A 14,046-nucleotide genomic window follows, 5' to 3' on the forward strand; every position below is an offset into this window, starting at 1 on the left:
CTAGGTGCATTCATAAATGCATCAATATGTTTGAATGCATATATGTAGTTATTAGCGACTGTGATGAAAAACTACGTTCATTACTCTTAATGACACGGACAAAACACCATTCGAAATCTCCGAATAAATTTATCGAATTCTTCAACTTCAATAAAACCGTCGACCAAAGAATTGCCACAACACAAGCGCTAGAACTCTAGATCCGTCAAAAAATAAGCAAAAAAAAAACAGTTACGCCAACACAAATTTTCCAAGAATGTTCTGAATTTTTACAAAATTATTCAGAGGAGAAATACAACCTAAAATACAAGCTTAAACTTTCACTTGCGACATGATAACAACGTTTTTAACACAGAGGCGAAACACGTTTTTAAACACTTGTGAGTAGAAATAAGCCTCAAATTAGGATAAAACTAGGCTGCTTGTGGGATTCGAATCTGCGACCTTGCAATTTTGTCTCACGCACTAACCACTCAGCCACGGATGCTTGAAATACCCAAAAACTAGCCACTAATAACCAAGCTACATATGCTAATAAATTTCCAATTCGATGCCGCAAAAAAGATACCAAATACAAAAAGACACAATTTTCCATGTAATAAATTCGAAAGCAAAAAGCCAAATTTTGTATAACTCATGCATTTCAAAACAAATAGCGAGATCGAGTTTCTGAAAAATTCTGAAATCTTATCATTGTACTGCTGTTTGAAGCAAATAACTTTTTTTCGGTTAATTTGATAAATTAAATATGCATCAACTTTGTTAACTTTCTACTAACAAAATGTTAAAGCAAATATGACATTATAATGCTACAGCAGCCTATCGTTCAAAGTGCCACTAAAAATAGCACTTTTATTTGCGACGCTGGTTGGAAAAAAGAAGGTTTTTATTAATACACTCGCTTCGCAAGTGTAATCACCCGGTTATTTCCTGCCGGAGGCCCAGTTAAAAGGGTATAATAATAACACGCCATGACCGCGATAAAAATTGCATCAAGACCCAGAAGGAATATTAAAACGAAAACCGCTTTAGAAAAATCTTAAATTTAACGATGAGTTAGAGACCAACCCATGTTCCGTTTGACTTTTCTTAAAAAAGGCTGTTACGCGCTTCCAGACCAAGAAATCAACAGCTCAACTATGCTTCACAATAAATATTTTTTCAACTTCGAATTTCAAAGAAAACATATATCATCTTAACGTTCTTTCAATTGCAAGAATCGATGGCGTTTGATACTTGTTTGATTAAAGTAGCCCATATAAAAATTTGACCAACATTTTTTTCTAATCTGCAGGGAGATCTATAAATATTATTCTACTTTTAGAACAATGTTTTCCAAATTTTTCCACCCATTTGAACTTTTTTATTAGAACACAAATTACCGTCCATTAATCAAGTCAATGTGAAGATAACATAACATAGCCAACATACAGTAGGAAAAAAATTATAAAGGCAAGGGAACAGAAACAAAAACTGAATTGTTTTTTGTAAAACTTCAGTTTTCGAATTTCAAAGAAAAAATTAGTAGACCTTAAGTTTTAGAATTTTTTTCTCCAAAATTTCATTTATTTTATTTTTATTATAAAGCGAACACTACTTCATAGACCTTAAAAAGCAGACGGAACATTCACGACTTTGCAGAACATTCAGGACGGAACAAAAGAAGTCAGAACAGCAGCGCTGGTATAAGGTACTGTTTTTTTTTCATTTTACGTTAGCTAAGGGAGAAAATTTCGTCTTTTGCGACTGTCAGTACGATACAAAAGCGACATCAATATTCTCATCCCTTGGTAGCATGTCATTTTACACAGAACAAAGCCAACTCTACTGAATTTGTTTTGCCGACGGAATTTGTTTTGTGGCCTTCTGCCGAGCACTTGCGAGCCACAAGGACTGCCGCTAATTTTTGAAAACCGCTTTTAAATTATCCATCTGGATTCACTTTCATAATACACGAGAGGGAAAATAGAAGACAAACTATTCTGAAGAGGGTTCGTACAGGGCCTCTCAGTTGGCAATGAGCTGAGCTCATCCAACCGTAGCACTTCATAAGAAAAGGAAAAGCCACACTGAGAACTGGATCACTAGGACACACTCCGATCAAAAAGCAAGCCGATGAGAAAGAGCCAGCACAATTGTGAGAATGCTTGAAAAACCATCAGAACAATGGCATTTTAGAAACTTGAATTAAAATTCAATGCATGTTTTTTAAAACTTTCAATTTGATGCTTTCAAATCCTAGCGGACACTTAGGAGTACGGCGCCGTTTTCAAGACTCTCAAATCAAACTAAACTCATTTGCAACACATTAACCCTGATCAAATGATAAAACTCGATTTAAATCACAATTCTAATTCAAAAGTGAATTTACTCTTTCTGAAAGCACGAACAAATTTTCAGAGCCAGTAGAAAGATGGGAAATTTGGATCTATCTAATTGGAAAATATCTTTCGGTTGTATTTAGTTTTATGACATGGGCCACATGAGAGAGAGGAGACTTACGAGGGCTTCTGTGATTAGGAGTAGCAGCAGGATCTCCTCCATTCTACTCTGGGGCACATAACTCTCAGTGTGGCCGCCTACTTCCATGCTAAAAGAAAGCAGCATAAAACAATAGTTCGTTCATTAGGCCAGAAAAAAAATATCTGCATCTGCATTGATCTAAGCTTTACAAAAAACAAATGTCATCTTCCTCAGCTCAACTTCACTACTTTAAGATCAACAATGCGCTACAAATTATTTCTTTTTGAAAAAACATCAACTTTCGATATTCCAAGAAAAATAGATGGCCTTTAAGTTCTTTAAAATTCTTCAACAAATTATGATTGACATTTTTTGAACATAGCCAACGGTCAGTTGAATGAAAGTCACTGAACGCAACAAAAAAATTAATGATTGTGACTGACTAGGTTGACATCTCCATCCATGAAACGGTCGTAATTCAAGTTGCAAATGGAAATGATGGGCGCAAGAGCCTTGCTTCAACCGATAATTGCGGGTCGCTGCACAAGAAGCAGAGAAAATTGCGAACACAGACATAATTCCAAAACATAGCCAACAAACAGTTGGAAAAGAGTCAATTAACGCAAGTAAACAAAAAAATACTGACTTGTTTTTAAAAAAATCTAAATTTTCGAATATCAAAGAACCTCTTTTGTTCAAAATAATTAACCTAATATTAGAAAACAGGATCAAAGAGTTTCGCTGGGAATTCTCAAAATTAAATTCCACTTTCTAAACTAGAAGTCGATAACTTTTTTCGTGACCATTACACGTTTGCTGTTAGATAGTGGAGTTTGCTTTTCTTATAACAAATAAGAATAACTTAACTTAAAGAGAAATCAAAAGTCCAACAGTCAAACCGCAAACAAGTTCATTTGAGCCTGATTTATTGACTTGTTTTGTCAAAAAAAAACTCTTCGAAAAAAAAATAGCTTTAAAGCGCTTTACTTACTTTGATATGTTTTTTTTTTACTTCAAAAAACTCTCTTGTTCTTTTTGAAAAATAGATAGCCTGAAGTCTCTTTGAATTTCTACATTTTTTTGACAATTTTTTAAATTAAATTAACCTAATTTGAGAAAACTGGATCAACAAATAAACGTTTTATTTTGCTCGGAAATCTCGAAATTAGGTTCCACTTTTAAAACTAGAAGTATATCAACAAAAAAAGCTACAGAGATGCCAAGCTGCACTTCGCAAACACTAGCGAGAACACGACAAAAAGCAGCTCTCGATTTCTAAAAATGCAATAAGAAAAAGTAAAAAAAATAAGCCTCGAATTAGTAAAAATTCGGCGACGTCTCGGGCTCGAACCTACGACGACCTATTAATTATGAATCTCACACACTTATCACTCAGCCACGGACACTTGGTCCATCACTGACATCAACCACTAATAAAGCCGAGAACAGATGCTATGAAATTTCAAATTCTACTATGAACTTGAGTATAGCAAAAAGGCACAGAAGTGAACGCTTTTAATGAACACTTATGTTTGCGAGTTAGGGTAGAAAAAAAACAAGGTTCGTACTAAAATACTAGCTGCTCGCTAGCGTAATCACGACCTGTAAAAGAGTCTTCACTACATTCATCATTGACCTTTAATCACTTGGTTATGCCAGAGGTGAACATTTCCAACACGTCTACGATCTACAGGGCTACGATCAGAGGCAACATCTACAACAAGAAGAAATTTACTTGGGAAAAGTAGAAGTTCTGCTCTTCATTTTTGTCAGATTATTCGTACTCTGAGAGATGTTCGCTCCCGGATTTGGCATCAGACCCCTCGCCGCCGAGTTGCGACCCGATACACCGAGAGATGCTGTGAGGTCTTCCGTCGCGATCCTCGCTAGAGAATTGAGCTGGGAGGGGTCTAAGAGACACGTGTAATTATGGTCGCTGACGAAACGCATCAGAATTTCGGCCAACTGTCTCGCCAAAAGCTGAAAAATTCATATAGAACTGTTACTGTTTATTGATTTTTGGTCCCCTACCCTAAACCAATCCAACCAAAAACAATCCAAATCTTCACTGAACTTTCAAAAATACCAATTATTTAGCACAGCTCCAAGAGTTCTATGACCGAATATTTTGCTGAAATATTTTTCTTCGAACATCGGAAGAAAAACTTATTAAATGTTACCTATTCGAATTTCACAGCAGCGCGTCCTAAGCAGTTCAACCTAACATCATATTGAGGCTTTTAAATGCTGCTTTGAATGAAAGGCTTACCTGGCTCATAACATTTTTTCCAACTTAATAATTAGCCATCATAATCGTTGATATGTCGTAAAGAATTGACATGTAAAAAGAGACTAACCGCTCTTAGCTCAGAAGCGTGTCGTATTTCCGACTTCTGCAGGTCATCTCTCAGTTTTCCCACACTTCCACTTATGTTCCTAACAACAAAACCTTCCATTATTTCATTTTTATCAACCGCTAAAACCATTGTAAGACGCTAATCTATCCAATTTCACTATGGGCGGCAATTTACGTAGCAGTATTTAGACAACCGCGTATTCAGACTCCCCAGTAAGCAGAAAAATGCTGTAATTACCAATCAGAATCGAGACAAGGAAGAAATAAATAGATATTTATTTCGTAAGTTTGCTTTCTCATCTCGATTCTGATTGGTTAATATAGATTTGTCTGCTTACTGACGAGTCTGAATACGCGGTTGTCTAAATATCATAGCACTCCGAGCGGCGCGAACTGCTTAGGTTGCTGTATTTTAGAACCACTTTTCCGGAAATTTTAGCTTCCGGATCGTTCTTTTAGCAGACCAACGTAATAAACTGATGCATGATTGATTTACAGACTCGGGTCTAGGAAAACAAGCCGACGGGACTTCAAACCGAAGGGTCATCAGCCCGAAATTTAAACTTTTTTACAAGCACCTCAAATCACTATTTTTTGATCTGTAAAACGTTGCTTTTCAAAAATTTAGACAAGTTAAGATTAGTCCATAATAAGTGTTATTCATGACAATGCACCACTTGTGATTGGCATCCGTTAATAATATCAGCCGGTTTTTGAAATGCATAAATTATCAAGAAAATTACTTTCAACCGTGTTTTATTTTTCAACTTTCCTAAACATCATTTGGAGGCTTGATTTTTATCCAAAACGCCAATAACTACTGAAAAAACCATATGAAAATTTTTCAAAAAAGTTTTTTAATCATTTTTCAGGATTTAATGAGAACACTTTTGGCTTGAGGTCCCTAATTTTACGATTCGACTTGAAGTCGCGTCGGTTTGATGTCGGGCACACGACAGACTCAAATAGACGCTCAATCTTGGGTCAAGCTTCCCCAACTCAGACAATTATTTCAAGATTCGTCAGCAAAACGATCAACTTCAAAAACAACAGTCCAAATTAACGGCAAAACAAAGATTTACGCGGGTGGAATCCCTCATAGGCGAAAATAAAAACCAACCAATCAGATTTCACTAGTCCAAAAATTGGAATGAAAAAATCTCAAAAAATTGAACTTTTCCAGGGATTTAATATTAATTTTGGCCGAATATAAAAATGGCAGAAACACGCTAAATTTTCGATTAATCACTGACCGCCGGTGAATTGAAAAAAAATTGTTTCAAGAATCTGGTTTTAAAAAAGCAAAATATTGCTTCATTTAAATCCTTTTAGTTGAACGGCTATTGATTCATGTTAACAATTGACTTTCGACTGTTTTTGTTTTCGGTACTTCGCGCACGAGTTTTTCGCCATTTCGGTCCTTCGTCCATGAGAATAGTCTCCATTTACGCGAACAATAACACTTGCGCCGAACGGAAGCGCAACGGAGCAAAATGTCGCTAATCGCCAACGACGCGTTTGAAGTTTGCTTTCTGGCTTGATAATTCTTCTGAGTCTGCCAAAACGTATGACAAAAAAACCGGTCAGCTAAAATTATTAGTACCAGCCAACATATAGATGAAGAATTGTCATGCCCTTACCTTGTTTTGACAGAAACTTCTTTGCTTTCAACACCAGATTATATGTCACAGCGAAACACGGCCAACAGATAGTTGAAAAATTATGAAAATTCTCTTTTGTTCTTCTAGAGAAAACATTTCCTTTCGTTTAGCAAATGAAACTTAAATGAATTTACATACAAAACAAAAGCCCAACAACAAAAAAATTGAAGCTTGATTAAAAATCTGACAATTTCTTTAAAAAAAAACAAAACGACGCAAGATGTCTTCGCTTTGTTTTTTTTTAGCATTTTAAATGAAATAAAAATTATAAAGAAAAATATACTTAGACAATTCTTCAAACGTAAAAAAAAATCAAATATGCAAGAAAAGCCGCCATTTAAGAGCTACACCTTTGTTTAGCAGCAGAAACGCTTCTTTTGGCTAAAAAAAATTGGAAGCTCAAAACAAAAACTTCGAGATTTGAAAGAACATGCAAATAGTAAAATATTCTTTCTCGAAAGACATTAGAAGCCTTGAACAACACATTCAGGCCTGCCAACTTTTATAAAACGAAATATGAACCTGCGACCAAACCTTGAAAAATGAACTTTATATGAACCTAAAGGAGCATTTTCTAACTTTCAGAAAAACATGGTCAATTAATCCGTTTATTTCTTGACAAATACTGAGTCAATGACAACTGCAGACTGTTGATCCAATGTGACCACAGAAACAGTTCGTTGGTTATGGAGCAGTTCCTTCTTCTTTTCAAGAGCTTCAAGAGCTTTTTTAGCCTCGTCAATGCTAGAATCAACTTCGTTCAGCTGGTTCTTGAGAGCTAAAGGAGTCATTCTAATTTTGTATTGAAAAAAAAACGTTGCAATGGATCATAAGACACTTGCCGTGACAAGTGTCCACAACGGCAAAACATAACTTCGCAACACCTGAAATAAAACACAAATGTACCAAAGCAAGCTAGCGGATTAAAATATGGCAGAAGACTGAATCGGAACAATTCCTTGAAAAAACATAGTCAACAGACAGTAGGAAACGTCAAATAACGCAAGTTAAAAGCAAAAAACAATGACTTTTTGAAATACACGTGTAACATTTTCACGTGCAAATTCTGTGAACAAAGTTATTTACGGTAAAAAAAGTCTAGTATCTGGTTACAACACCCTTGCTAATCGGAAGGAGAAATAAATAAAACTGATACAAAATTAGAATCGGCAAAGTTTCGAATTACAGAACGACCTTCAATTACAGTAAAAATTGTTCAAATTAACAGAAACTTTCATGCTTTGAAAATTATGCTGATAAAAAATAAGCAAACGATGATTCGACAATTCAAATTTTCCCAAAAAAAAAATTACAATTTCTTCACATTCCAACAACAAAACAAGATCCAGTCAGAACTGGAACTGCAGACCTTAGGAACCCTAATGACATGCTTTACCCTTTTACCAAAAGGGAAGGGTTCAAGAAATGATTGGGGTTTCATAAAAAAAAGATAGCTCAATTTGCTAGAAAGCGGTAAAAAGTGTCGATTCATTTAACTTGCTCTAGAAAGTGAAAGAGGACAGAGCTCGGTGTGGAAAAGAATGTGCATGAGAGTATCAAATAGTTGGGACATGGTTAGCTGTGAAGTTAGAGAGTACTTGAAAATAGGGTGGGCAGATGCAGTGGCGTAGGGTAGAATAGAATAGAATATGACTGAACAGAACTTACTCCTCCATGAACAGCATCGAGGGCACCCTGTGCACCGCATACTCTAAGAAATTGGTCACATTCGGAGCAGTTGTGCTGCCCATCTGTAGGGACACAGGGCTGGTTGCTGCCGATCCCGAGTTCTGATTCACATATCCGGCAGTCCACATCCCGCCGACCGGAGACGTTGGAGTGGTTCCTGCCAAGTTCGCAACAGATCCTCCTCCGCCCCCGTAGCCGCGTAGACTGTCTAGGCACTTCAAGAAAGTGAAGCATACTTCAGTTGATCTCTCCAAGTACTTCTTGGGGTTGCCTCGATTCCGGGCAGATTTTTTGTTAGAAGTACCATTGCTGTTTTCCGATGCCATGAAATATTCTGCCTGGAGGCCTGAAAAAAAATTACCGGTGAATTATTTGACATTCGTAGATTAATTATTTCTAAACCATATAGAAACTCCAATATCAGATAGCAATGTTTGCTTTAAAATAAATATATATTCATCACTAGGCCTTGACTCAACCTGCTCCAAAATGAGTCTTCCTAATTCGGTTATTTGTTCCAGCAAGTGATTTGCCAGTACTTCTAAATTTAAGCCTTTAAAAATGAGTGGCAACTTGTTTGCTCGGAAACCCCAAGAGTGATCTCAAAGGTACCTTTAATCGCATACGCCTCTGCCGCCATCCTAAGCATGCGAGAGTTGTGTTCATTGGTGAACTGAGTCACTGCCGCGTCTAGATCACTCTCTACAAAGTAGTTGTCTATACTGTCCATTTCTCCGAAGATGTAGAGCAACTTCATCATCAGTATCTTCGCTTCGAGTAGCAGAGATTTTTGGTACTAAAACAAAAAGCTTTTTAAAATGCCAGGAAACCTCAATAAAAACTGGCTGTTTTATTCAAGGACATGAAAAGGAATTGCACTGGTTTAGTTCCATCAATAACTTGTTCATCTTCAAGGTCAGAGATAAATTATATTTACATCGCTGAACAATGAACGTCTGTTAAGGTTTAACAGCAGATTTATTTGGCAAATTACAATAACTATAATGTCAGAGTCTGAACGTCTCAATTTTAATTTCAAAGGCCACAAAGACCGCAGAATAGAAGTGTAGAATAGTGCAGTGCAGGCGTGAGGGCGTGGTGTCTGTGCCATTCTCATGACCAGAAGACCCGAATGGCCAATATGTTTCAAGTTGTTAAAATGACTGCTTATGGTGCTTCAGTATTTCTGATAAATTCAAAAATTTGAACGCTTGAAGAATGTTCAATGATTCGGTCTTTATGACAGGAGGAGTTCTCCCACAACAAGGTCTCACAAAACTCGGTCATTTTGAATCATGAAAAAAGAATTTAATTCAGCACATTCATTTGTCAGAAAAAAACGATGCGGCTGAGGGATTTAAAAAATGTCGCAATGTCAGGAAAAATTGGTGTAAACTTTTCCATGTTTTAGACAAATTTACAAGGAGAAATCTATCAGATCACCCTTCCCACCTCTAAAGAAAAAATGAAAAAGCCTAGTTTTTTGTAATTTTTTCCCATATCTTTTAAATGCCACACTAATTTAAGTTAAGTATTTGAAAAATGTGTGGTCGGATTGCTCAGTGCTGCGTGCAGAGCGAAAGGCCATCCCTGGTATGAAGGAAGAGAGAGAGAGAGAGAGAGAGTGACATACACTCTTGGAGTCTCCCTTGGGGGCCTTGTGTGTGGCGGTGTTGATGATGGTGTCCAGGTGTTTGCGCACTGTCTTCAGTTCGTCCACTCTCGAGGCGACTGGGGAGGTGGCACTGCCATGCACGTACAAGTAGTCCTCGATCGTCACCTCCGCACGCACCAACAGGTCGAAGTGGTCTACACAACAACACACACACTCACACACGTCACATCACATCACACAGCAGACATACAATCAAACCAAACAAGCACACTCTCTTCACAATTATTCACTACTTGCTTTATTCATCAACAACTTATCCACTGTCCAATGAAAGTTAAGGAGCGATCAATGGAGTTTCTATGAAAAGAAAAAGCAGTTTTGATTGGGGCAGTAAGACTGTCTTGAATGCAACTTATTTGGCATCCATAGGGTCCCGTGCATGAAAAGCCTGAACAGAAAAACCTGAAACCTTTTAAGAGATTCATCATTTTATGGGATGATGAGGATGATTCTGAAGCTTTCGTTTTGCACACCCGCCGTTTGATTCATATCAGCTCCTCACTAATAGTGCGAATAATAGCCTCAAAATAAACTCAACAATCCAACAACATCGAGTGAATACCTAACACCAGCAGACAATTAAAATATTCCTTTTTTAAGGATCAACTCTTAGACGAAAAACATTTACAAATTATTTAGTTGGGTCGCCATGAATTAAAACATGGTGCAGATTTGCCCGTGAAAAAAAAAACCGAGAGCCCCGGGTTTTCTTGACCGATGTCAATTAAAGTCAGACATAATCAGAATAAAATCAGCCAACAAGCTCAACGATTGGAAATACCACTTTAAATATTCCCAGTCAAAGCTTAACGTTTAAATGGGTCGAAATTTACTTACCGACAAAGTTATTTTCCATTTCAACATAAAAGTAAATAAAATATTTACAAAGCTATAAAAAAAATCACGGCAGAAGTTGAGCCGGAATGAGGTAGCAAATTGTGGGAAAGTAAAAGGAAATAAATAGTAAGTTAATTAAATTAGGAATTACAGAGCCGCGATAGCTGAACTGATAGACAAGGAGGCAATATAGCATTTCATTCCGACATTTGCTTCAAACAGTCGGTTGAAACAAATCATCTGCGGAACAGTATTATCTCCCTTTCTCTCTTCTCTCTCTTTATTTTTAATCAACTATTTTGGAAGCTTCTGCGATGAGAAATGCAACATGAAAGAGTTGGTCTGCCCAAGGTCAAATCTGGCCAATTTCCTCCTCGACTGAGTGCAATTGATTACATGGAGATGTGTCTTCCAAAAACAGAACAGAGCCCAGTTTAAAGCAAAGCAACACAATTAGTACAGCCCTTATGGTATAAAATGGGCTCTGAATTTTAGTGTATTTCTCGATGCAAATGAAAGCGAAATAATGCCTTATATCATATAATTGAAGCAAATCGAACAGTTTTACAGTGGTGGTAATTCTAACTCAGCTTCGCTTCGCCTCGCCTCTGTTAGAACGGAAGCTTCACTCTCTTAAGCTGCTATTGCATATGTTTATATTCAAAACAAAAAAGAAAGCAGTAAACATTATTTCCTATTAAGAATATTAACTAGTTTTGCAGTGGAAAATTCATTTTGATATTGAAGACCTCGACTTTTTGCGCTTGGCCTCCCTCCATTAAATTTCCCATTAATGGTGCTTCAATAATTTATCAACCACTTAGGAATATTTGCTAACGTCAAATAGAGAACCAAAGTCTTTCATATTCAGAACTGCAAAACAAGGAAAAGGCAGGTGCTTAAAAGTCTGATAAAAGTTGCGCCTGTTAACTAAAACTGAGCATTTCAATGATTCTGTCTGACTAGGTTGACATCTCCATGAGACAGTCATTATACACTGAGGGTCGCTGCACAAAAAGCAGAGAATTTTCCGACTACAGACATGTTTCCAAAACATGTTAACACATTGTTCAGAAGTGGCTTTAGTCCTTGAGAGCACTCTGACAAACTACAGAACATTTAAATTTCGGTTTTCTGAAATTTTTTGAAAAACTCACAAAAAACTTCATACCTGGAACTACCAAGATTCGTGCAGTCATATTTGGAGGCAAGAATTGCAACCCCTGAGAGTTTCTGTCAGCCCTATCGGATAGTGCTTTAGCCTACCATTTATATATACTGTTGCTATAAATTCTTCCGATGCATGATAACAAAAGTCACATCTCGGAAATTAATAGTATTTGAGCAGTCGCAATTAGACGCAAGATTTGCAACTTGGAGCTCCTGAAAGTACCTTCACAGTAATTAACTACAGGAACGTGAACTTCAAACTTTCTGATTATTTTTAAATCCAAGTTTTCAGAAAAGTGAGAAAGAAAAATTTTCATATCTCGAAAACTACCATGATTTGAGCAGTCATAACTGGAGGCAAGATTCGCATCCTCTGCGAAAACCCTGACAGGGCCCAACTTCATGGTTGCGAATTATTATTTTTTTTGAGTTCTTTCAAATCTTAGTTTTCTGAAAAGTAAAAAAAAAACTAAAAACATCGTAATTCGAAAATTACGAGGACTGCAGCAGGTATAATTCGAGGCCCAATTCAGCAGGTATAATTCGAGGTATAATTCGAACCCCTGTGAAAACTCTGACAGTATCACACTCTAGCGTTTCTAATTTTATACTTAGAAAAAAAAACAGAGTTCAATCTGGGAAATCGAAAACCATTTCTTAACCATTGCATTTTTTTACGATATAGATAAACGTAAAAAAAAAATTTCGTTAAACATGAAAAAAAAAATACGTTGAAAAAGCTTAAACATGGCGGAAGAGGGAAGCCCCCATTTAAATATATAATAGATTGGTCAGGAATGGCAATCAATTGATTGCAACTAGCGTGTAGCGCACCTCCGGTGCTTGAAATTTTTTAACAACTCATAAAAACTGTATAAATTGCAAAGAAAAACTGCATCTTAGAGTGTACTCTGACAGCCCACAATTTTATTCAAGTGGCCTAAAAAATGTCACATCTAGGAAACTAAAAGCAATTAAGTAGTCTCATTTGGACGCAAGATTTGCAACTCCTGAGAGTAGTCTCACAATACCCAATTACAGCGTTGGGAATTTCAAACTTTGAAAAACTTCAAAATTAAATTTCTATTACCTTTTTTTTGAAAAAAAAAATTATAAAGAACGTCATATTTCGAAAACTACAATATTTTGAATAATCATACTTGGATGCAAGATCGGCAACCCCTGAGATTACTCTGAAAGCCACCAAGTACAGTGTACTGAATTTCAAACTTTGAAAAAAAAATCTAATTTAAATTTTCTAATTTTTTTTGAAAAACTACAAATAACTGAGCAATCAACTGGACGCAAGACTTACAGCTTGGCACTCCTGAGAGAATCCTCACAGTACCCAGCTACGAAGCTGGGAACTTCAAATCTTTTCAATTTTTTTAAATCTAAATTTACTGAAGAATTTAAAAAAATCAAAAAAACGTCAAATCTCGGAAACTACAAGGACTTGAGCAGTCATACTTGAATGCAGGATTCTCAACCCCAGAGACCCTGAGAGTACTGACAGTCCCATTACCAAAATGGCAATTTAAAATTATGAAAAGAATTGTTTTTTGAAAATTTAATGAAAAAATCACAGAAAACGTCATATCTCGAAAATTACAAGGATTTGAGGAGCAGTCATATTCAGAAGCAAGACTCGCAACTCCTGAGAGTACCTTCGCAGTTTCCAACTACATGATAGAGATCTTCAAAAACATTGAACTGTTTAAAATCTAAATTTTTGAGAAGTCTTGAAAAAAATCATAAAAAACGTCATATCTCGAAAACTACAATGATTTGAGAAGTGAGATTTGGAGTCAAGCTTCGTAAACCCTGAGAGTGCCCTGAAAGCATTCAACTACAGGTGTGTTTTGTGAAATTTTTCCAATTTAATGTTCTGGATAGTTTTGTATTATCTCAAAAATTGCCGTATCTCGTTAACTAATAGGATTTGATTATTCATATATGGAGGCCAAAATCGCAACACCTGGGATAGACTTGGCAGCATCCCAATATTGGGATGCTAATTTCAAACTTGGTTAAATAAACACTGAATTCAACTGAAAAATCGAAAAAAAATGTGAAACATTGCAATATACGATATAGCTTAAACCTGAAAAACTTCTTTTGTTAAACATGCAAAAATATTACGTTGAAACAGCTTAACCATGGCGAGATAGTGAAGCCCGCATTTAAATATATAA

At 36.3% G+C, this 14,046-nt stretch overlaps 1 protein-coding gene across 1 annotated transcript in view; it reads right to left on the reverse strand.

Moving 5' to 3' along the window:
• Nucleotides 1-11,739, reverse strand: part of LOC134854029 (tetratricopeptide repeat protein 7B-like) — a 30,690-nt gene extending 18,951 nt beyond the window's left edge. Inside the window, exons 1-7 of the mRNA XM_063870095.1 lie at nucleotides 10,682-11,739; nucleotides 9,803-9,978; nucleotides 8,782-8,965; nucleotides 8,149-8,515; nucleotides 4,821-4,899; nucleotides 4,199-4,443; nucleotides 2,503-2,590 (exon numbers count right to left, since the gene is read on the reverse strand). Of these exons, the coding sequence (XP_063726165.1) occupies nucleotides 2,503-2,590; nucleotides 4,199-4,443; nucleotides 4,821-4,899; nucleotides 8,149-8,515; nucleotides 8,782-8,965; nucleotides 9,803-9,978; nucleotides 10,682-10,700 (1,158 nt within the window). The 5' untranslated portion in view covers nucleotides 10,701-11,739. The remainder of the gene's footprint in view (nucleotides 1-2,502; nucleotides 2,591-4,198; nucleotides 4,444-4,820; nucleotides 4,900-8,148; nucleotides 8,516-8,781; nucleotides 8,966-9,802; nucleotides 9,979-10,681) is intronic.
• Nucleotides 11,740-14,046: the final 2,307 nt, after the last annotated feature.

The sequence above is a fragment of the Symsagittifera roscoffensis genome, chromosome 9 (genome assembly GCF_963678635.1).
Source record: "Symsagittifera roscoffensis chromosome 9, txSymRosc1.1, whole genome shotgun sequence".
Taxonomy (NCBI): domain Eukaryota; kingdom Metazoa; phylum Xenacoelomorpha; order Acoela; family Convolutidae; genus Symsagittifera; species Symsagittifera roscoffensis.